General features: G+C 30.9%; 4 protein-coding genes across 4 annotated transcripts; 1 reads left to right on the top strand and 3 right to left on the bottom strand.

The window, feature by feature from the left end:
* Positions 1–3,624: 3,624 nt before the first annotated feature.
* LOC106642498 (gustatory receptor for sugar taste 64f-like) lies at positions 3,625–7,873 on the top strand. Its single transcript, XM_089592575.1, has 10 exons — positions 3,625–3,646; positions 4,246–4,396; positions 4,529–4,614; positions 4,815–5,015; positions 5,371–5,489; positions 5,931–6,101; positions 6,239–6,393; positions 6,616–6,778; positions 7,303–7,392; positions 7,808–7,873. Exons 1-10 carry the CDS (start codon positions 3,625–3,627, stop codon positions 7,871–7,873), a joined length of 1,224 nt encoding a protein of 407 aa, XP_089448701.1.
* Positions 7,874–8,748: 875 nt separating this feature from the next.
* On the bottom strand, positions 8,749–13,148 carry Alas (5-aminolevulinate synthase). Its single transcript, XM_014358602.3, has 4 exons — positions 12,692–13,148; positions 12,218–12,602; positions 9,731–10,670; positions 8,749–9,652 (listed from the first exon to the last, which is right to left on the bottom strand). The coding sequence occupies exons 2-4, from the start codon at positions 12,589–12,591 to the stop codon at positions 9,395–9,397; spliced, it is 1,572 nt and encodes a 523-aa protein (XP_014214088.2). The 5' UTR covers positions 12,592–12,602; positions 12,692–13,148; the 3' UTR covers positions 8,749–9,394.
* Positions 13,149–15,099: 1,951 nt separating this feature from the next.
* On the bottom strand, positions 15,100–19,347 carry LOC106642503 (gustatory receptor for sugar taste 64a). Its single transcript, XM_089592724.1, has 9 exons — positions 19,172–19,347; positions 18,774–19,005; positions 17,788–17,923; positions 16,155–16,348; positions 15,989–16,080; positions 15,708–15,928; positions 15,446–15,617; positions 15,292–15,381; positions 15,100–15,236 (listed from the first exon to the last, which is right to left on the bottom strand). The coding sequence occupies exons 1-9, from the start codon at positions 19,307–19,309 to the stop codon at positions 15,174–15,176; spliced, it is 1,338 nt and encodes a 445-aa protein (XP_089448850.1). The 5' UTR covers positions 19,310–19,347; the 3' UTR covers positions 15,100–15,173.
* A 3,565-nt stretch (positions 19,348–22,912) lies between these two features.
* mRpS14 (mitochondrial ribosomal protein S14) lies at positions 22,913–23,986 on the bottom strand. Its single transcript, XM_014359519.2, has 3 exons — positions 23,866–23,986; positions 23,476–23,616; positions 22,913–23,394 (listed from the first exon to the last, which is right to left on the bottom strand). The coding sequence occupies exons 1-3, from the start codon at positions 23,944–23,946 to the stop codon at positions 23,209–23,211; spliced, it is 408 nt and encodes a 135-aa protein (XP_014215005.2). The 5' UTR covers positions 23,947–23,986; the 3' UTR covers positions 22,913–23,208.
* Positions 23,987–24,608: the final 622 nt, after the last annotated feature.

Raw genomic sequence — 24,608 nt, 5'->3', positions numbered from 1 at the left:
AAATTATTTTGATTATATTCAGACAGATACGTATTTATGACTACCCTCTGTGAAGTTAACATATAGTATCGTTTATTGTGTCAGCTTATGTCATTTTTTCGTGTGAAACTTATTTATTCATCCCTTCATTAAATTTAAAATATCAGTGGCAGATTTTTAAGGGAAATATTGATCAACATTTGTTCTACACAGTTTTACTATTTTTAATTTGAGTGCGAGTGAACATGATATAAAAAAATATAAAAGTATTGTTTTTTTAAATCTAGGTTCAACTGCAACATCATCGAATTCTGATTTTATATCAATCAAAAATATGGATAGCTTACACATTGCCTTTAAACCTATTATTATTATGGCCCAATGCTTTGGACTTTTTCCAATCAACGGTGTTCTGTCAAACAATGCGAGCACCTTAAAGTGAAAAAATTTATTCATTATTACTCATACACTTAATAATTATTGATAATTTTTTTACAGTTTAATTAAACGATACCACATAATTATTATTACAGTAATTTTACTGCATTAATCACATATTATATGAAAGCATTTAAAAATTTTAATTCATAAAAAAAGTTTCTAAACACTTATTTGTAGGTTTGTCTGGGTCAATAAAAAAATGCTGTATTTTTTTCTAAGTACAGTTAGTGTAATGGCTCTCACCTTGAATAGTATATACTTATTTATAAATTCTTCTGATATTACCAGCTCCGGTAATAAATATGTATAGAAAATACAATAACAAATATAAAATACTTAGAAATCAGATAATTATTATAGTACATACTTGAAACAAAATTAAATTATTAATAAAACTACAGGAGGACTCATCCGCTTTTGGTTACTAGGAGGGGGCATTATTTTTTTTTTCACCTCCATGTTACGATATATTCTGTCACTCCGGTTAGCTTATCATTGGCCCTACCTAATGATCACTTGGAATAAATTAGAAAGGAAATTACTGAATTCGTGTGAAGTTCAGAGGATATACAATTTCAGCCTTGCTCGAAAGTTCAAAATTATCAGCATTTTACTCATGTCAACTGCCTTTGGTAAATAAAAAAATTTTACGTACTAAATATTTTTTAAATTTAAAGATAATTACCTTAATTTTTCATAACATTTATTTTTATAAACACTAATAATAAATACGTATCTTTATTAATACATAGCGGAACATTGTCTTTATTTACTGTCGGATGTATCTTATCTACTTGAATCTGAAAATAGCACCAAAAGCACTGATATAATTGTAGCATACTTAGCTGAGCCATTCCCTTACGTTCGTAAGACAATTTGCTTTTAAAAATATTGATTCTTACTGAAAAAAACTAAATTTTTTCAGATTAATAAAAATTTTGTCGTTAGTGCTTATAGTATGGGAATCAGCTTCAAAATAATTAATTTATTTTGCACATTTTCATGGAATTTTGTAGATTTATTCATTATCCTTGTGAGTGTCGCTCTAACTGGACAATTTAGAAGATTAAAAATGAATCTATATCATTTTAATTACAAGGTAAAGTTACCTAAGCTTGAAAAAAATAATCAGTTATGATATCAAAATATATAGTATTTGATTAATTTTACTAATTGTAAGTATTTATTAAATATTTACTGAACAATTTCAGGTGATGCCAGAATCCTGGTGGACTGAAATTAGAGATGATTTTAGTTGCTTAGCAGAAATGACACGATTAATTGATTCTCATATCTCTGGACTTACACTGCTATTTTTTTTTACAAACATTTATTTTATTTGTGTACAACTATTAAATTCTTTCAAGTAAGTATAAGGCAAATCGTGTTTAAATTGTTTTGTTGTACTATATCATTTAAATAAATCTTTAATTTTTTTGAAAGTTCAACAAATGTGAACTTTTTAAATGTTTTTGTATTAATTTTTGTAATTTTTTTTTTTTTTTTTAGTCAGTTTCCAAGTGTTCAACATACAGTTTATTTTGTCTTTTCCTTTGCTTTTTTGTTACTGAAGACTTTAATAGTATCTATGTACACTGCTGGATTACATAATGAAGTTCAATCATTTTGTCGTATTTTTTGTTACGTGCCCAAAGAAAATTACTACACTGCGGTATATTATTAAACATATTTACAGTGTCATTAATAATGTCAAAACATGTTGTAAAAAAATATTGTATATATATACAGGTTCGAAGACTTGACATGCAAGTCACGAAAGATAATATAGGTTTTACTGGTATGAAATTTTTTCTCATTACACGCAGTTTAATATTAAAAGTAGGTCTTGAATTACAGTATCAAATACGTGCACTAAATACTCACAGTTTTTAAAAAATATTAATTTAATTATGGTTTTCTAGATAGCTAGTACTATAATTACTTATGTAATAGTTTTGACACAAATATACTCCAATCAGATAGAGAAGCTGAAGCCCAATGTTACGACTTCTGAAAACCTTGAGGGAGTTCTACCGGTAACAGAACTAACTACGAGAATTGAATAAAAATTTATTTGCGAGTAAAAAAAACCTCAAAGGTTATGCTATCAAAATTAAGGCATATCATGTTGGCGCAAGAGCCGAGATTCCTCGTAGTATTTAGTCGGATTTTACGTCTTATGAAGTATTTTAATTAAGTACTTGTATTACGTTTATCTCATTCTTTCATAATTAAATTTTAATAAAAATTTTATCAAATCAGTGGTAAAAAAAAAAAATATCCAATAATCTTACATAATTTTATTCTACTTGACGACCATATTTGTTAGATACATACATGTATAATAAATCCACATTTGTACTATTTTCATACTGCAATATTCCAGTAACATAGAACATTTTTTTTAATTTAAAATAGCTGTACTCTCATGTGTTTAAGTAAGGTTTGATTAAAAACTAAAATAAAAATTTGCTTTTATTAGTAATGCTTATCTCATTTTAATTATCAGCTGTCTATTGTCAGCTAATTTTATAACATTTCTTTTAAAGTTATTCCACTGGAAATAAGAATTTACTAATTGTTGAAGACAAATAAGGTTTGAAAACTTTTTAGAATGTACCTTTATCAGTTTGAATTTTATCAAAAAATATGAAAAACCAAATGTTTCTAGTAAAAATAATTCTAGTACAATACTGATAATGATTATGCAGTCCTTTAAACAAACGATAGTATTTAAATCTTAAGCTCGTAGTAATCAATAAAAAGTAACTGATACAAACACGCGGCTTCGAGTAGTCAACCTTCAAATGTTAAATACTAGTTGAAAACAAACCTTTTATTACTGCTATTACGATTTCATCGATAAAAGTTATCTCTACGTAGCTTACACCAATAATAAACTAGTGTATTTGCATTAAAAAAAAAGAAAATTGACTAGAAAGAACACCTTTCGAGGTAGAACTGGCGTATTGAAGAGATCTTACAATTAATGTTCATTTGCAAATATATAAATAAATGTAATTTAAAAATACTAGAAAAAACGTTTCAAAAATATGTAAAGCAACTTTTTACTGTAAATATTTTTCAACCAATGGCAATGAAAAACAAGAAATTCTAAAGTCATATACAATTGAAAAATTTTACATTAGAATATTTATATAGTTTCAAATTTTATAATAATAACCGACTAATTTAATCGATAACATGGATTCGAAAGCAGTATCTGGTAAGTTTCATTCAAGTCCACTAGTTTTGTCCATTGTATTTTTATGTTGTTTTTTTAAGAATTATTTGTTGTCGTAAAATAAATAATATACATAGAAACAAAGTTACTTCATACAGAAAAACCTGTCAGAGATTTGTCTCACTGAAACTTTAATGCTTAGTGTGTAAAATCTAAAAAAAGTAATATGTTTTCATTTCCCTTCTTAAAACTTAAGAACATGAATAACTCATATTATTTTAGAATATACTTTTTATTTTATATTACTTTTTTAATTATTAACTGTTTCAACAAAAACTCTGCAGTTAAACTAACTTGGAATGAGTTTCAAATAGCTGAAAGTAGTTATCTATAAAATATTTGGTTTAATATTAAAGTAAAATGTTTAAGAAATTTCAGTTACTTCAAATTATCAATAAAAACCAAATTCTTCACATTTAACTTGATCAGTTACGACTTTTCATTTAAATTAACTTTTACAACTTTAGCAGTCTCATTTGCTGATATATCTAATTATTTATTATTTATTATTTATCCAAGTAAAATATTACTCGTATATTTAATTTATAAAAGATAAGAAAAAAATATGTATATCATTTTAGTGTCAAGATCAAGGATCTTCGAATCTGGCCTGAAAAAAGCAAACGATAGAGGAAGAATTCATCTAGTTTTTGGACCAATTTTAATTTTGGCTCAATGTTTTGGTCTTTTACCGGTTAATGGTGTTCTCGCACTCACTGCTAGCGGCTTAAAGTTAAAAAATAGTTGTCTTTTTTCATTCGGAAAACTTGCGTTTGTTTACATATGAGTTTATTTTTTTTTAATTTCATAAACTTAGTAGATGATTTTTAGGTTTTCATGGAAGAATTTCAAATTCTTGTACAGTTGCCTGGTATTGACTGGTTCAATTACTCTATTTTTACTCAGTGTCAAACAACTCATTATTGGTTCCATTGTTGCCGATAGAATAAGTAAGAAATTTTCTTTTATATTTCAGATACTATAGAAAAAAGTTATACCCTGATTTTTATTAATTAGTCTTTATTCAAATGTATTTTTTAAGCTCATTTCTTACAAATGGAAATCATTTTTATAAGTAGATCATTATTATTTACGACTAACATACGGGAGTGCTATATTTATTTTTATTTATTTTATTTATAATTTTCAGGCAACGCAATATTCTACCTCAGCAGCAGTATAATAATTTTTTTGTTTATTAAAATTGCCTATCAGTGGCCTAAACTGATCATTTCTTGGGAAAAAGTAGATAAAGTACTAGCTTCCCGACATTATTTACAACACTCAAAGAGCTGCAGTCTTGATTTAAAATTTAAATTTTTTGCCTCACTTGTCATTTTCCTTGGTTTAGGTAAATCACTGAGTTAGTTTGTTTTCGTGTTCATAATTTTTAAAAAATACGTCTATCAATAATGTTTAAAATAGTAACAGATAGGTGATTTCATGACAATGCAACGTTGATTTATGTATAGTGGGCTTTCTATAACTTAATTTTAAAAATTTTTACCCTAATTTTTTTTAATTCAAGTGGTGTCCAAACAAGTTAAAAATTTTCAGACTTGACTCTATCGTATCAAAATGTAATATGAATTTATTGTTCAAAGTATAGCCAAGACAAACATGGTTATAATTTTCTTGAAATAACCTACGTATCGTTACTAAAGTAAGAATCCTAAAAAATTTATTATAAAAATTTTATTTTATAGTCGAAAATATTCTGTCACTTTTGTATGGATGCCAAAACGCAGTGAATTTTGCTCAACCTCACGAAAAAAATGATACATGGAAAATTGTAGGTAGATTTTTTCTCGGCAATTTTCCACAGGTATTAATACTCATGAATATAAAAAAAGTCTACTGGAGAAGTGTAGTATGCAACAAGTGCACAATAATTTTGATTTTGATTTTTGCACGATAGCTGAAGTTGTTAAATTAATCACACAAATTTATGTGATAATCACCCCAAACACAAGTCACGTGTGCAAAGATTTTAATTTTAATTTTTGCATGAGTATACTAACATTTTTAATTAAATCACACAAGTTCGATAATCACTTCTATGTGTTATTGTTAATTATGTATGCAAATTTGTGTGTGAAGTAAGCGTTTCACGCATTACACTCAAATCAGGACTTTTGTACCGTTTAAACAGGCATGAGAAGTTGAACTTTGCATATTGTTGACCAACCATGGGCACGAAGTACTATGTACGTTTAGCCCTGTAAACTACTGTTCAGTGTTTCTCAAAAAGCTCGTACTTTTTCAGGTTATGACAGAAAATAATTATGCCTTCTGGAAAGGATTAACAGCATATATTATAGTTCTCTATTGCACATTTTCATGGAACTTTATGGATCTTTTCCTTATTCTTGTTAGTGTAGCCCTTGTCGATCAATTTAAACAACTTAACCACAGGCTGCAAGCTGTTAAAGGAAAAGTAAGACTTATTTTCTGTAATTTTAATGTTTTTAAGTTATTATAAATTTATTTATAAAAGTTTCACTTATTTTTCTGTCATGAGAATATTAAATAATTATTACATCAGGTAAAACTGATTTTTTATTTTATTTTAAGGGGATGTCAGAATGGTGGTGGACTACTGCACGCGCCGACTACAACTGTCTGACTGATATTATAGAACAAATCGATTCAAAAATATCAAGCGTCGTGTTATTATCATTTTCCGTCAATCTTTATTTCATCTGCATTCAGCTTCTTCATTCTTTCACGTATTTAAATATTCCTTGTTTATGACTTTATGAGAAAAATAAACAAATTTTGCCATTCACTCGTTCACTATTTTAGATGGTGTTCATGCATAAAATAAATAAATATATATAATATTTATGAATGACACGGAATAATCATAAGAAATCTTTTCATGATGATATAAAAATATTTGTTAAAATAATTTTTATACATTTTTACGAATTACTGATTATTTCTTACAGATTGAAGTCGACACCTCTTCATACGATATACTTCACCTTTTCTTTCGGCTTTCTAATATTAAGAGCATCGATAGTTTCATTATTTGCTGCTAAAATTCATGAAGAATCAAATCTACCCTCCTCGGTATTATACCGTGTTCCAACTGCAGATTATTCAACAGAGGTATAATTTGTCGATTGTAAATACATTTTTCTTTCAAGGTTGTTCTGCAGGAATTCCAAATTTATTTAATCATTGCCAAACATGGTAAGACTGTTGTGTATAGTAATGCTCTTACAATGTACTGTTAAAGTTAAAAGTTACATCTTTTCCGTTTCGGTGTATATGATAAGGGCGATTAAGTCGATGAATAACGTACTGTTAAATGATCTTAAGTGACGTAAAACATACAAAAAAAATTTTAATTAACAAATATCTGGACTTTCGAAGTACTTTAACAACATTGATAACAGTACATAAAAATTTAGTAATTGATGTTCGAAACACGTTATGTTTAAATTAAAAAAAAATTTGCTGAAATGCAATAATTAGTCATAAAAATATGATTTCAATAACTTTTGATTTTGCAATTCAATTATAAAAAAAATTTTTTTTTATTTCTCAGTTGCCCAGAGACTACCAGTAGAACCACCTTAAAAAATATATTTAGTCTATAAGATTTTGTACTAATATTCGAATTATATTAGGTTGAAAGATTTTTGTATCAAGTAACAACAGATAATGTTAGTCTAACAGGAATGCATTTTTTTTCGGTAACAAGAAGTCTTATATTAAAAGTAAGTACATTAGAAGTTATTTCATTTACTATATTTTTTAAAATAAAGTCAAACCAGGTGTAATAAACTATTAAATAAGTATAATAATTAGATAGCAAGGACATCAGGATATATTTTTTATTACCGAAACCACTTTTTTCTCTGTAATTTCGCTAAATGTGTCAAATTTTGAAAATAGTGAGAAAATGCTCACAACGCCATTTATCACTTTATTTTCATATTCAACGTTTAAATTAGGCCTGAAATTTAAATCCAGTAATAAATAATTAATAACAAATTCCAATATTTGCAGTGGTATCTATGTATTGACAATTTATACTACTAACTTTATCAATGATAAAATAAAACTTGACTATATCGAGATACCTTATGATAATAAATATGACGGTAGTATAAGAAGTTATAAACTTTGCAGATAGTGAGCACAATAGTCACCTACGAAATCGTTCTTGTGCAATTCAACTCAATACACGATGATTGACCACGTTGTCCTGATGTTAATATTTGTTCAGTAAATCACCGTATTTCCCAACTAGAAAAATGGAAATATAATAGTCAATTGTGGTAAGATATTCATGTGTGTGCATTCTCGTTAAAATAATATTAATAAAAGTAAATTCTTTAACGTATTTGATTTAGCAAATTCTTAATCATTTGACATTTTTTAAGGATATATGAGAGCGTTATCGAGAACCGTACAAAGTAAGGAGCATACCACTGCGCGAAATTATGTACAACTCGCTGAATCAAACGAGCACCAAAATTGTATCAATTACAATATTTTACAGAAAAGTGACGTTAGAAATAGTTCGTGTTAATTTCAGTTATTTTCAACACTAGACATGAAAAATATTTCTTTACGATTATAATAATTATAATTACAACATAGCGTAAAATAGAGTGCTGAATAAATTTATTCTACCACATGGGAGTTAAGTTATTTTGTTAAAAAATTTAAACATTTTAAACAAATCGTGTTTCTATTAAGACAAAGGTAACTAGTGAAATTATTATCATAAACTATTTAATTGATTTACTATTACGATAATAAATTACAAGGAATCGAAATTAATTGCACACTTAAAAACACTTACTGAAAAATGTTTTAAACGACTAATCGAACTGCTTGCTGCGATAAATAAGGGAACGATTAGTAATAAAGAAAATTTAATAAAAATTATGTCATAGTTTTTAATTGCACTTTTGCACTTGATAACTCTTGTCCATTTAAACATTTTATTTTATATTTTTAATGAATTGTAATAAATGTTGTTAAAAAGCAGGTGAGAAAAGAAATATACACAAAATAAAGATTAAATAGTTCTTTTTTTTTTTTTTTTATATATGTACAGAGAATCTTGTTGTATTAAACATATTGAATTTGTATACCAAGATTTTGTTATAACAATACATTTTTAATGCCTTTTGCCATGTAAAGTTTAAATTCTCTTGCAAACAATTAAAACTAAATAAATAATTTTCTAAAATATATTTGTTTTTTGTAGATCTTCGTCTTCTTTTTTGTTAAAATGTAAATTAATAGTATTTTGTTAATAAACTATATAGTTTTTATTAACATTGATACGTATTTAAATATTTACTTAAAACGATTTCCAACTAAAATATTTTCTCTGATTAGAATTTATGGTTCTACAAATTTATAGACACAATTCATCCTAAAAATATCTATAGAACATCTTACTAGTAATTCTTGAGTAAGCCAAGACAACGAATCAATACTAATAATTTTTTCTGTTGAAACTAAAAATTCGTCTGATTGATGATTGCATTGTAAACATTTTGTACTACCAGTGTTAGAGTTTATTGTTCAATAAAAAATAATTTTATTAATGATTTACATCATTTTACATATTAAAATAAATTTTTACCTCAAGTCCGAATCATAAGATTCCTCAACCTAATGATAACAGTACGAATGTAAAGATTTCGTTATTATGTTATAATTTATAATATACAAAAACAACATTTATTAAAAATTATGTCAATACACCAAAATTGGTCTTGACAGCATTTCAATCGGTTTTTCGACTTTTTCCATTGGAACATCCAAACGGTCAAAAACTTCTAACGCATCCTTTACAAATTCGTCAACCATTTCTTCTGAATGTTTTGGAGTAGGAGCTATTCGAAGTCTTTCCTCGCCTTTTGCCACAGTAGGATAATTTATTGCTTGAACATAATGGCCCTTTTCTTTCAACATCGTGTCGGCAATTTGATTACACAAAAGCGGATCTCCTATCTAAAAAAACAAAAAATCAATTTATTAGCTGATTCAATATTTTCCAGACTACCGACAATTAGGATAAGATGTGCTTACTTTTATCGGGATGATGTGCGAAGGCGACGGAATAATGGGAAGTCCGGCAGCACTGAGATTAGATTTCATGTAGGCAACCGTCTTTTGATGAGTCTTTCTCAAAGCTCGACCTTCGTCCGAAGCGAGTATTTCAATTGAGCTTAAAGCTCCGTACAAAACAGTTGGCGGCAGGGATGTCGTGAATATGAAACCTGCTGCGTAACTTCTTACCATATCTACCAATTTCGCTGTGCCAACGATATATCCTCCGACATTACCGAAAGCTTTTCCGAGAGTACCAGATATTATGTCCATTTTGTGCGAGCACAAGTCCCTTTCGCCAATACCAGCTCCATGGTGACCGTAGAGACCGACAGCGTGCACCTCATCAACGTACGTTAACGCGCCATATTTGTGAGCTACGTCGCACAGCTGCTCGTGTGGAGAAATGTCCCCAGTCATCGAATGCACTGTTTCAAATGCTACTATTTTCGGCACGTTTTTATCAACTTTTGCCAAAAGCTCTTCCAAGTGGGCAACGTCGTTATGCCGGAAAATGTGCTTTGGTACGCTGCTGTTTCTGATTCCTTGTATCATTGAGGCATGATTACCAGCATCTGAGAAAATATGACAGCCTGGAAGGCTCTTGGCCAGCGTAAACAAGGTCGAGTCATTGGCGACAAAGCAAGACGTGAAAAGAAGTCCAGCTTCTTTTTGATGCAACGAGGCCAATCGTTTTTCCAAAATTTCGTGGCCCATTGAGTTGCCGGATATATTTCTGGTGCCACCTGCACCAGCTCCGTACTTGTCCAGTGCTTGTCGAACGGCACCGGTGACTTCCGGGTGCCGAGACATGCCGAGATAATCATTTGAGCACCACACTGTGATGGGCTTTTCGCCCCAAGAATATTCTAAGGCAGCGGGAAACTCTTGCGCTAAGCGGTTGACTTTTTTAAAAACCCTGTGAAACAGTTAGCAATTTGAATTGGGTATTGTTCAGTGGATAGCCTGCTTGTTCGGCATTTTTATGCTGTCGAGTGATTATGAAATTGAATCGACGTCAACGTGTTTTAAAACAGTATTTTTTTTAATTATTGAATTCTTGTGTCATAACTAATAAAATGTTATATAACGGTTTTGTTCCCATTAGTAATTATATACAACTTTAATAATAAATGTTAACGTTGCTAGACAAGTATTTTACTGGGTTTCGTTGATAACGAAGAACAAAAAGATAACGAATTTCTAGTGAAATTTTTTCTTTTTTTTTTTTTTTTCAAGTTTTGTTCTTCTCGGGTAAACCAAAAAGTTCTTTTCTGTTAATATTGAATTTTTTTTGTTCTCAGCACCAGTATGTATAACAAGTAATCTTTTTTGGGTCTTAGCACATTTTTTACGTAGATTACACTTAATGTCTTAAGTATATAATTAACTGATAAAAAAAGGTGAGTTATCTAATTTTTTTTTCTTTTTTTTTCAGAAAATACTACACAATGGCGATTTTTTTTAAAACTCATATGATTCAATACAAGATAGTGTAGAAATGTGGGAAAACATTTTTTCGTATATAAAATTTTGTTTTTGAAAAACGGCGATGTTATTATTATTTTAATAACAGCTGCTTTTTACAATATGGTTTTTTTTGGACAGTATTTTTAACACAAATCAAAAAAAAATTTTTACTTAAAAACATTTTTTTGACGCAAAGTTTTACAGACAAAATATGGACGAAAATTTTTGTATCTTGCATTAATATCCAACTTTTGTATTATCGTAAAAAAAAAAAAAAAATTGCATTCGACCTATCAATACTTTTGTATATTGAATAGAATTTATGAATTGTACTTCAGTTAACGTCAATACAAGGTTTTATTGAAAATGCAGTAAACTAATTCTGCCATTAGTAAATGCTCATAAATAAATGATGTATTAATACTCAACTCGCTGATATCGAAACATTCAGATTTACATTCTCGTATGTGATTGACTCAGTAATATCAATTTTTATCAATTTAAAAGTATTTTTACCAAACAATTGTCGTAAAAAACATATTATTGAAAAAAAATACATCGCATTTTCTTCCAGAAACATCCTTATTTTCAGTTAATTTCTTTCAGTTTAAGTACAACGACAAAGCGATATGATTATCTTTAACTTTTTGTATTGCATTATAAAATTTTAACGTTTCTCGTGATAAATAATGAAGTCAAAAATAAAAGGGCTTTTCAGCACCTTAGATACAAAAAAGCCAAATTTTTCGAGAAAGGAATACTTTGACTTGTATTTGCTACATTTTATATAAACCATAACGAATGTTGCACAAGCTGGAAAATTGCTCAACCCCACTACACGGCTACTTCATGTGATTGAGCTCGATGAATGCAGCTATTTAAATTCTCCAAAGCGAGTACGCCTTTGGAATTTAAATAACAGCAGACGACGAATGACGGAACCATGCATAAGAGGAAAAAAAAAACTCGTTTAAAATTCAAGGTTAGACGTTATACCTGTACGAGTGGTCTTTTTTCTTGCGTAAAATTTGTTGATCGAAAAACTCCTCGTAGGGAAAGATTTTTTCCTTCTCTTGGGAACTCTGGGCCAAATCGATGACGTCCTCCTTGACAGCTAGACTCGCCTCCTTAATAGCCTCGCGTTCCTTGGACAGGAAAGGACACTTGCTCGCACTAGGATCAGGAAGCGAAGCTTTCGAGGACTCGATTGCAGCTGCGGCAGCTTCCACGAGCTCCAGCTGTTGAGGTTCGCTCAGAGTGCTCGACAGCCTCGACATTACCGGGCAGTGTTGTCGGTAATTCATGACAACCGAGGCCCCGTAATTACGAACGACGTTGGCCGAGAGACGAGACAAGAACGGGCACGGCATTTTTCGTTTTACTGTAAAAGTAAAAATAAATTCCACACACTTCTTCGATGATTTTTTTTTTTTTTTTCTTTTTCCCCGAGACACCTCGCAAATCACTCACCTTTGTGGCCGATTCGAAGATTACAACGGCAAATATGATGCACGAAAAGAAAAAAACGGAGAGGTCAAAGAGTCGCGAGAACAATTTGCATTTGCTTGTATTCGATGTGCAAAGGTGCATATATAAGCTTGTGAAGGTGCGTGCTGACCGCTCGGTGCAGGCAGTTTTACGAAAGTGGAGCGAGGAGAGATCGAAAGTCTTTCGGTCGACTCGGTTGAGTAAGCCCTCGATTGACCGCCGGAGAGGAAAAGAGATGGGGAAAAAAAGAGAAGGGTAGGATGTATGTTATGAAATAAGAGCGAGATATGGGGGAGCTGACGGAGGTTCTCACCGAGCCAACGCACGAATGCGACTGAAGTGAAAGTTTAAGCTAGCAGGAGTGTCATCGAAGTGTGTGTTCCTTATCTCATAACGCTTCGAGCTTTTTTTTTTTTTTTTTTTTTCTTTTATCGCTGTGCAGGAAAAGTTTCGAGCACTTTTGCTCGTAATTACTTCGGAAATCACTATCGCACAGTTAATCAGTATTTCTCTCTGGATCGAAGCGCATCAAAATTTCCTATATCGCTTACCTCAAAGAGAACGTTGGTAGCATTGCCTCGGAAACAAGTGCGCGAAAACTCAAACGTTCTCGCGTTCTATGTTCCAACAATGTTTTACTGGAATTAGCTGATTATACAAACTAGTAAGTATAGGTACTCGTAGGAAAAATTTATAGAAAAAATGCAACGCTCTATAGTAATGGACTTTCGATACATTTTAAGTTGTGAATATCAAGTTAAATATTTATTTTACAATAATTCAATCAGCATTTAATAAATTTCTTTTACTAGTGTATTTTGATGGGGTTTTTATTATTCAAATGTTTCAAAATTTCTAGCCATGAGCTAATAATTTTGCTTAGCAATACCCTTTGTGCGAAAATAAACTAATACAAGCGTTTGCATACACAAAGTTAAATTTATAATACTCTTTGTTTAAAAATGTTCAAGTTTACATAGTTTATAAATACCAATAGGATATATGAATGACAGAAATCATCAACTCACAAAATTTTCTAATGTTAAACAGCAAACATATTTTAAATAATCATAAACTGAAGACTACATATTTAACTGATAAAACCTTCTGTGGTTTTCTTAACACTTATTTTTATAATATTCATATTAAATAAAGCTATTTAATCAATCGTAAAATGTAGTTAATAAAAAAAACGTCTTCGATACATAATTGATGAATATATATCTGATGAAATAAATAGGAAAACTCCGAGAAAAAAATTATATTGTGATACAAGTTATTTCTCTTCAAAAATACATTAAGACTGTATACATACATTAAAATACAATATACAGTTGCTAAATTTTTTTCCTCCCATACTTTACCTTTTTTTTTTTAATTGTGCACTTCTCCATTACTCAATCGAATTTAGTTTCTGATTTTCTACGTTATTGGATGTGTATACTTTAAGATGATGGATATAAAATTGTAAAACATTCCGTCAATTTTACGTGCACGTGCAAGTGTAAACTAAATTGATGACCGAGAAAAGATTTGCCTGAGTATTTTATTATCAATACATCAATTTGCAAGTCACAGTAGTCAAGTAACTGACTACCCAATTTACTCGTCAACTTGCAAATGTCAAGGTTACATCTGCATCAACTCAGTAATCGAGAGTACACGTGCTGCATTGAGATAACATGAAAAAAATTGCTTACAATTGCTTTATTTCAATATTCATCTCTGTTACAAGTTTGACGTCATCAATTTTGTTTCCATTCTCCAGGCTTTTGTAGTTTGAATTCCCATGATTCCAATGTAACTATTGTAAATGAAGCGTAATTTTTGTGTTATTTATTTAATGGAGCTGTCCAATGAAAATCAGTAAAAATATATGAAAAAACACCATGTGATGATACTTTGTGATTTTTATTGCATAACAAGGGTAAATTAATTATTTTGCTAGTTACGCTTTTATGTAGCACCTTCAATAATATTTTTATTTTTCGCCAATTAGACCATATAGTTTTAAACTATGATAATGTGACTTATGATCTAATGAGTACAAGAAAATTATTACGATAATGTTAATATTTTCGATTATCAGTCAGAAGAACCTTCTATTGATAAGCTTTGATTTTCCGATTTGATGTACACAGTATTGAAGAAAAAAAAATTTTTACAATCCATCAGGAGACACGTTTTGATAGAAATGCTCAAGTATTGGTCAATCTAAATATATTACGTATATTAATTATCTTCGTAATCCATAACGTTTGCAGGTATCACAGAAAATCTTTTTCACGTTACCGTACTCTAATAATTTAAGTACTCAACTATAGTGTAATTTTCAATGCAAGTTTGATCAAACACTGAAAAAAGTAATGAAAATTATGTACATGTACAACTCTAAAAATACTTGACGATGGGTCTCGAATCCCATTCTTCTTTTTGTCCCTAATCATATTTTTAATTTTTAAATTCACTGCATCGCAATGTTAAACTGCAATAACACGATCTCGTACGTGACAATAGCACCAGCAACCTACGAAAAAATAAGCTGTAACAAACTTCGATTATCTTCAGTTATAAAGACTTACTGCAAGCATGAAATTCCGAGTAATAGAAAAAAATCGATGACCGGTCAGAGCTATGTCATCGGATGCAATTTGATGCTGCAACCTTTGGGCCTGTACGAAAAAAAAAAAAAAACCCTATTGCCTACTAAATCTAAACCAAAAGTATAATATTTACCTCCAAGCTGTAGTTGACTGACGGACAATTGTAGAGGACGGGTAGTATAATTTTGCACTCGTCATTGATGCGCGCAGTCATCAACGTAACGCATATCGAGCGGCTGATCAAAAAGAAGAACGACCCGAAAAAATACAAGGAATTCACGATCGAATGCTCCGATTCACTGGGCCTGTAAAAAAAAAAATATCAAACGTACCCCCAAAAATACATACATACCCCCCCCATTTTCAAGTGAGCCATTAGCATATATAATACTAACGTGAGTCCGTTCATAAGCTGCAAGCAAATGAAGTAGATGTTGTTGATGAAGGACAAAAGTACGATCCCGGAAATTTCGCTGTCGACTTTCTTCACCAGGGCACTGAGCACCGCGTAACACTCGCGTATCTCGTGCCAATCCATGAAGGTCAGCTCTCGCGGCGTCGCTCGCATGATGCGTTTGTTCAAGTGCTTGTATCTGTCCGCTATACCCGTGGCCACCTAATTGAAATAGATATACACGAAGTCGAGGAAAAAAAAAATCATGATTGGATCTCTCACCAGAATGACGAACAAATCGGTAAAGTTCCACGTGAAGGTAGCCACCCTGCTGACGAACAGGATGAACAGCCCGAACGTGAAATTGTAGTCGACTGGAAGGAAGGTTGGAAATATTTATCGCGAGTCACCTTTGGGGGACGATCGGTAATCCAAAATAAAATCGTACCGTGTTTCAAAATAAAGGCGTGCGACCGGTTAGTGTAGACGTCCAACCAATCCTCGAACGTGTGATTGCCACCCCATAATTCGTTGGGCGTATTGTTGATCACACTGAGCACGTGCTCGAGGAGAGCCAGGCCCAGGATCGCCCCGGCAATTATCTTGAACCTCGCCCGAAGCCTCGGCCTCGACCACTTTCCTCTGTACACATACGTGAGGGAAAATAAAAATAAAAATTATCGCAAGGGAGTGTGACAAGCAAAAAAAAGTGCTTGTTCATCTTTCTTGCAAGAATGTCATTGTAAAAATTTGTCGCGTTATGAGGGATGGCCTTCTGGTGAGCCATGATCCTTTATCAAGCGCAAAGTGATGATGAATTAAAGCGATGCAACGGATCAAGCACACACGCGTGCATGTATGGACACGAGTAAATTATAGGTGGATAAAAGGGGAGCATGTAGTTGGGCGTTGCGTGCGGCATAGTATATGGATGATGATCTAGTTAGCAGTACATTTCGCTGAGCTTCGGTATCGACGTGTTTACGTACTTCGAATTACTTTTATCAACTGCATCGTGATTTTAAGTCGTTAATTGACTGCTAATGTTGTTTTGACGATGTTTCAAACGTTGTTCTTGGAAAAAGTATGTTGAATAGAAAATTTGCTCACGCAATGATGTATTGGTGACAGCAGTGTTGCTTGCATGATGAGGCATAAGAATTTCGTTGCGAAAATTGTATTTTATCGTTAGGTGACGCTTTGAATTTTTCAATTATAAGTCATCAGTATGATAATGTTATGATTAGTACGTTATGGCAATGCATAGAATAAATTCAAAAATTTTTTAAGATTATTTTCTACAGTGTATATCAATATTTCGTCTCCATGAGATGATAACCTTCAGTCGAATAAAACTTTTTAAATTTTTCTTTGATTTTACTCACTAAAACGTGGTTTTTGACCTAAAGTAGATGCTTACGCATGCAGTGTAGAATAATTAAAAAATAAAAAAATAAAATTTTTTCTACATATGCTACTAGAACTATGCTTCGTATATTTTAGCCTATCATAAAAGTATTAAAAAAACACTATTTCTCAAAATTTTTTAACATTAATTTAATAATCATAAGAATTCAATTTTGTTATTTTCATTTTAATTTTGTCTTCACCCCTCAAATCAAGCAGTACATCTAGCTCCTATTCTCTAAATTTCTTTGATAATTTTTATAAATTATGTAATATTTTAACCACTTTTAACCATTTGTTTTATTTAATGCTGCGGGCTATAGCTTAATTTTGCTAGTTAGAGTTTATACCCTATTTGGAGACGAACATTTTTTAAGTATTAAACAAAAAGACAAAAAATTTTATGTGCATGATAGAGAGTAACGTGACATATTTTACAATCTTTTTAATTGCGTAATATGTGACGAAAGACCATAATTTTTTTGACAACTCTTAAATTTGACAACAGTTTGGAAAAATTAGTTATTTCACTTTTAAGGTAAATGCTCAAAATTAGAATATTTGAGTTTGATAAAAAAAATTAGTTTCCCTTGCAAAAATCAAAATTTTGGATGATTGAAACTCTTGTAAAAGGTGACAGAATTTTCAAAAAATAAAAAAAAAATTAATCTTGCCTATCGATAACTCGTTCCATAGCTCTCCAATTGTATTGCATTGTTATCCATCGAGGACAGAGCCTTAAAAACAATATATTACCCAGTAGGCTATTACCGTAAAAAATTGCACCAACAGTGGCATCCGCTATACCTCCTGAAAATGTAAGATAAAAATATACAAAAAAATAAAAATGAAAATTTGACCCTTCGAACAGGCACAAACAGTACGTAGCACTGAAGTAATATTTAAATAATTTGATGATAAGAAAAAAAAAAAAAAAAAAAAAAAAAAAAAATCATAAAACATCAATAAAAAAAATGTGTAAAATTATTTTTTCGTTTTCAAAAACTCATTGTTTGGTAGTAGAGTGGACTGTATGAGTCATGATGGCATTTTTAAATAATCATTAGTTTGTCCGAAAGGGAAGTTTCGTCTTGAACATAATTATTTCTAATTTAAAATAATATCCAACTTTGATATAATAAAATAACAAGCCAGTTATTTTCTCTTCTCCGTTCGTTTTGAGAAATTCAATAGTTCAAATAAATAAATAAACGTATTCCCGAAAATTCGATCAATGTGTTGAAATACCCGTGAATCAAAACATTGTTACACGCATTCTAGGCGCACGCAATTTTGTATATTGAATCCGAAATAGCATCCTGGGAGTTGTATCTCGCGATTCGCAAACTTAATGCAGCCCGCCAGTTACCTTGGACGACACGGTAAACATCTTAACGCAAATGCACTTTTGCGCGAGTGCTTGGAAAAGTCAATTTATAGCTCATGACATGAAACTTTGTACGTTTACATACTTACTCGATGATAAAAAAATATAGTTTACTGATGGAACATTTTTATAACGTGCACGTCGATAAGTTTTAATTTTTATTTTTATTTTTAAAACACATTGTCTATAAATTAAAGCATTTTCTAGTGTCGATTAATTGTATTAATTTGCAAGAGAAAGAAAATACAGTGATGAAAATTAAAGAATACCGACCTCTAGTTTGGAAGCTAATAGTGCCGAGTGTTGTGATCATATGAACAATTGAAACGACCGTCATGAAGCATACACCGATGAATACAAAGTAGGCATAAAAATTGCGTGGAGCGTATTTTCTGAATGACATTTTTTCCACAGTATCCGCACGGACATAATATATCGGAAGGATGCCGAAAAATTGGGCCAACAGCAAAATACCACCAATGGCACGATGAAAGCACTCTGGGTCCTGTTTTACAAACATATGTAAAGATGGGTTGTATCAAATATATAGTGTATATTCATCAAAATTTTTGCGAAAATCTCTACATTTTTTATGATGCTTGATAAAGTAAGTGAACAACATAGTAGTTTTTTACGAGACAAAAGGTAAACACAGAAAAATATCGACTTACGTCGCTGTCATCGGGAGATTGTCGGCGAAACAGCTGAGGCGAAGTTCGCTTGAGAGAATGTAGCTTCGGAAAAATGATTGGGTTTATCGATCGTTTCCCGCTCGCGTTGTTTTTTGAATTTCCGAATAAAAGCATCATTTTGCGGCCGAAAATGTTACGGCTTTTGGACTTTGGCGTGTAGCAGTGATCTTTTGGCCTCGCATCCATTGACATAACCTTCGTATTTTAAAATATCAATTTAAATTGCTTTGAACTATATTTTTACCGACTGTTTATACCGTGTGAAATATTTTATTGAAAATATTTTACGAGCCGAAGTGGATTATGAATATATATATTACATTTTGAAAAAGTGAAAAAGGCACGTCTGAAATCAAAAAAGGAAAAAATGTCACACAGTAGTTTCTCGGCACGGAGACTAACTTCGTCTATTTAATTAAGAATGATGCAACTGCGTGTTTATTAACTAATCAAATTTCGTCGGTCCTTGAAAGCGTACCTCCATTCATAACTCACCCAACCCATCATTATTTTGATACTGAATGAGTACTCACTACTGATGATGATGTTCGAAAAAAAATTGGTACTTTAAAAAAATTGGTACATATTTATTGTATAAATTAAAAGACGAACAACTTAGAAAAGAAAAGGATATTTCACATATAATGTATTGATGAACAATTGCAGTAACATAAATAAATTGTAATCAAAATAATGTATTTTTGTAGCTCGTTATAAAGACGTTTTATTTGAAATAACATGACTATCGAAATTGATGGTTTTAAAGTTCACTTCAACAGAAGACTTTATGTTTAAATTGAGGTTTGCAATAATATTGGATTAACAAATTTACTGTACCTCACTGCGAGTTATGGCATTGAGTTCGTAAGCGTCATTGGACTGCAAAGAAATCATATTACCCGGCACAGAATACAGTTATCCGGACTTTAAGTAATTATAAACTGATTTATTTAATTTTTTCGTGTAAACGCATGTTAATTATTATCAGGTAAGCTAAAAAAAAAAAATATACTACACTGCGCGATTTTTTCGTGAGGAATTGAGACGCTTGGAGAAGTGGCGCCTGCCAATCGTCGGCTAACACTGGGTGTGTTAGCTACTACGCACCCTCGAGTTTTCCACTTTCACATGTACCACCCAACAACGTGCGAACTACTTGTGGACTTTGGTACGTTTGAAATAAATACGGTGGTTTAGAGAAACGAGTGGCAAAGATTTTTTTCGGTCAAAAATGCTTCAGATGCTGAAACATGACCTTTTTATTTTATAAAATAATTATCTTTCTTTCCGAGATTTTCGACGAAAAATAGCTCACTATGAAGCATATTACAAAATAATGTGTGACGTGTACTTTGAAACTACAAAATTTTTATTTAAATGGATAATTTTGGTCTATTAATTTCATTTTTTTTTTCTAAGTTTCAAAAATAACCGAATTTTTATATAAATTTTTTTATGTAAAATTAAAATTATGAAACCACTGACGAGATGTAGGAATTTTTGAAACATTTTAGAAAATAAACTCAACCCTAGATAGATTCCAAAGAAATGTCTGGTGTGTGGAAGAAAATTTTATTGCAAATAAAAAATGTGCAATTATTTTATACCTGGATATTGTGAAAGCGGTGTTTTTGGGATTTAGGTGTACAAAATTTTTTTTTTTGGTATAAAATCATGAATTCTTATCTGAAAATAGCGGTAAAACTCGAACGCCAGGCAAGTTATTCATAATTTTTTCTTTTTTTTTCAGAATCATGTATTTGCGTAGTTCTAAACTTAAAATTTTCTAGCTCTTGTTGAAGTGTGTACAAAAATTTTTATCTAAGGTCGATGTCCCAAGTACTCGGTCATGTCCCAGTAGTCGGTCATCTGGCTGATTTTTTCACTATAAATTTTCAAAACATATATAAATCGGGTAGCTATTCAGACACTAAGCAATTACTCTTTCAATACAAGTTAATGTATAAACCCAATTGAAAATATAACGAAGGCCTATAAAAGAAAAAAAGTGACCGACTATTGGGACATTTCGTCTGCTAAGTGAGCGAGTACTGTGACATCTACCTTAGAATGATATCATCCGTTATTATTATAAATAATGCAACATATATATACAAAAGGTTCCCAGGTAAGTACTTTTTTCATGCTCACGTAATCGTAGGAATCATTTTTTAATATTAATCTGAAACAACAGTAACAGCGATAATGCAACCATTGTTATTTTAATTTAAATTATGATTGTAAATTGTAATAAAATTTTTTTCCCATATTGTTGTATTAAATTGTCATTGATTACTAGATTGATATAATTTAGACAGTACATAATTTTTACAACAAAAATAATTTGTGAGTAAGCCAACGATCTTTTACATAAGATTTCACAACTTATATTATTATGTGTATAATAAACAAATGAAAGAAAGCATTTCGAAAAGTTCTTCATATGATACGTAAAAATAAACAAAACGAAATAAAAATACTCTTAGTGAACAAAAAAAAAAAAACTACAGCACGGTGCAAAAAACTGTTGAACGATTTCTTTAATGATAAAATTTACTTTACTTGAATGTCAGGCTCCGGCTTTTCGGCGTCCAAAAACTTTAGTTCCATCGAAATTATCGTCTCTTTTTGTTCTTCAGAATAGAGTTTTAATTTTTATTTACAATAGAGTGCGTTAAAAACTTCAACTGGATTAAAGTAATTCACTGTGAAAAATTTTTCCGAAAAAGATTAGGTGAATGAAATATTAGTTACTAATTGCAAACGTAACAAAAAGAATTTAAAAAAAAAAAAAAAACAGCCGCATAACTATATACGCTTTACTATCTTCTTTAACAACTGCGTAATTTTTCTAACTCCGTCCGTATTTTGTGCAATGAAAGATCACTCCAATCGACACACGTAAGCGGATTGTGAAAAAAAAAAAACTCTCGCCTCCTAGTTTTACATACGATTTTGTAATAACAACAGCAGCGAGAGCACAGCCCCGTCGTTTACACTCATGAAATATGTATAATAAATATAGCGCGATTGAGGCCTGCCTGTGTATTTACATGCAGCAAGATCTAGCTCAATAAAATACAGGCTTTGAAAATCGACTTCCTACGAGTAATGTTGCATTTTGTTACATACGTACCTGCAGGGTAAGGTCAGAAAGAATTAAAAAATCACATTAGGAAAACTCAATTCCAAGCTTAGGGGTAGTTTGCTGGCTGACTAATTCAAAAAAAGTTTGAGGTTTCTTTGGAATTTTTACTAGCGAAAAGAGTCCCCATCATCTTTTACAATGAATTGTATAATGCATACAGAAAAAATAGAAATTGGTAATTTTTTATTTATTTAAAAATTGCACTATTTACGAAAGTAGTAAGAGTATTTGAGAATAAAATATGAATAGTGCATAAAGTATTTACTTGTAAAAATCATTTTGATCCCATGGATTGAAATTTTTTTTTTTTGAAAATTCAACAACTGTAAATTATTTTTACGTAATGAAGGATGCATATACTAGCTGATAATAGTTGAAACCAAAGATCTGAATGTAAAGTGTGTAAGAGACCATGACAGATTTAACTGAGGTTTAAATTTCAAGGTCTATATTCATTGCTTTATGTATATGATGAAAGTGATGAATTGTATAAGATTCCCTGAATCCCCAAATTAGTAATTTCTCAAAACTAAAAACAAAAGTGCAGTAGGTCTTGTAGTTATTTGTTTAATTTTCTGAGATACTGTGTATTTTTATTTTACCGATTAAAAAACTTATTAGATACTTACAACAAAGTTATCTATATGAAATTTCTCTCTGTATGAAACTTAACTAGTTCTACACAATAAATTACATCATATTTGCAGTTATTGCTTTTTTTACAAGACACCGAATTATGTTTAACAAAAGCAGAAAAATGCAATATTCTTAACATAGAAGAAAATTTATTTTATGACTCATTTCATCAACAAAATATTTACCAAATTCATCGATTCTTTCTAAAAATTTTTCTTAAAATACTAAGTTTTCACCACATGGCTCTTTGCACACCTGACAATAGGTTGTGATCGGCTAAATGACGAAAAACAAATCTGGATACTCTCCACCTATAAACCGTACCATATCCTCTTGAAGTGACAACACAGCGACGTGTGACTCCGATCTTTGAAGAGCACTTTGGTATTGTTTCTACAAAAGTTTGGCTAGCTAAATCCTATAAAAAATTTTTTTGAATTTAAACCATCACCTTCAAATGACTTTAGTGGCTTGCTACAACACATAGTACACAACTTACTCTTATTTCGAGTGGAAGAATATTGTTTCTCTTCAAACCAAGAAGTCGTAGCCTGTCCGGAGCAGATTCTTTGGTCAACTGCCTTCTCTTCATATCTCGCATAGTTTTAAATTTCGTCCATTTATTTCGCACTTGTTGAAACTAAAAATATTTAATGATAAATTTAAAGGATACCTGTATAAATCATCAATGTCTTTAAGCCCCAAACGATTCAAAATAAAAAAGGCTTATGATGTATACCCTACACATCCATGCAATGTTTTCATCGATATTATTTTTTTGACAATAAAAAATTCTAACCTCAAAAATAATGTATTGAATGCGATTTTAGCTCTAGGATTAGATATTTATAAAGACATCATCATATGTTGAGTAAAATATTACACTTACTCCAAAGGATGTAAACGAAGGACCAGCACTGATTATCTTAGATAAGACAGGCGATGCTAAATTTGCGATGTTCCCAGCCATGTTTACAAACGTCGATTGGTCTGCTATATTAGCAGACCACATAAACATTGAGTATGTAAATATATATGTATATGTGCATGCTAAAAGAGGGAGAAGAGTGAGCCGGTGACGAATCGTCATCACTGACGATCAGAATTCTCAAGTTGAGAATCTCAAATCTCAACTTCATCAAGCGATTAGCGATAAAATGTATCGATAATTGCACTTCTATATGTGTATAAGTACATTTACTTCGAAGGGGCGTCACAATTAACTATTTGTAATGAGTCGATATTAGCGCAGTTTGCAGGTTGTCCAGATGGATTTAAAATAAATAATCAAGGAACGGTCTCGCACGAGAGAAACTGTAATGAGATAATCAAAGACATGGTTATTTCTACAGCTTCTTTATTTTGCGCTCATGTCGCTTATCAACTGCATACTATATGCAGATACAACGGACACAAATTAAATACTACGTACTTGATCAAAAATTACATTTTGACTTTATTAAAAAGCATGCGATTAGACATTATAATTCATCAGACTTAAGAGTTGGAAGATTTCATCTGCTGCGGTACTTGTTTAAAAAAAGCGACTGTTATAATTCATTCATAGTAAAAAAACTAGTTTCATAGGATTTTTTGCTCCAGTCATACTCTCTCCATGTATCAAAAAATTAG

This window comes from Copidosoma floridanum, unplaced genomic scaffold (genome assembly GCF_036245765.1).
Source record: "Copidosoma floridanum isolate Cflo_tuat_1 unplaced genomic scaffold, Cflo_Japanese_pri ptg000019l, whole genome shotgun sequence".
In the NCBI taxonomy this organism is placed as follows: Eukaryota; Metazoa; Arthropoda; class Insecta; order Hymenoptera; family Encyrtidae; genus Copidosoma; species Copidosoma floridanum.
Note: the sequence above shows the minus strand (reverse complement) of the source record. Positions and strands in the feature narration are given on the sequence as shown.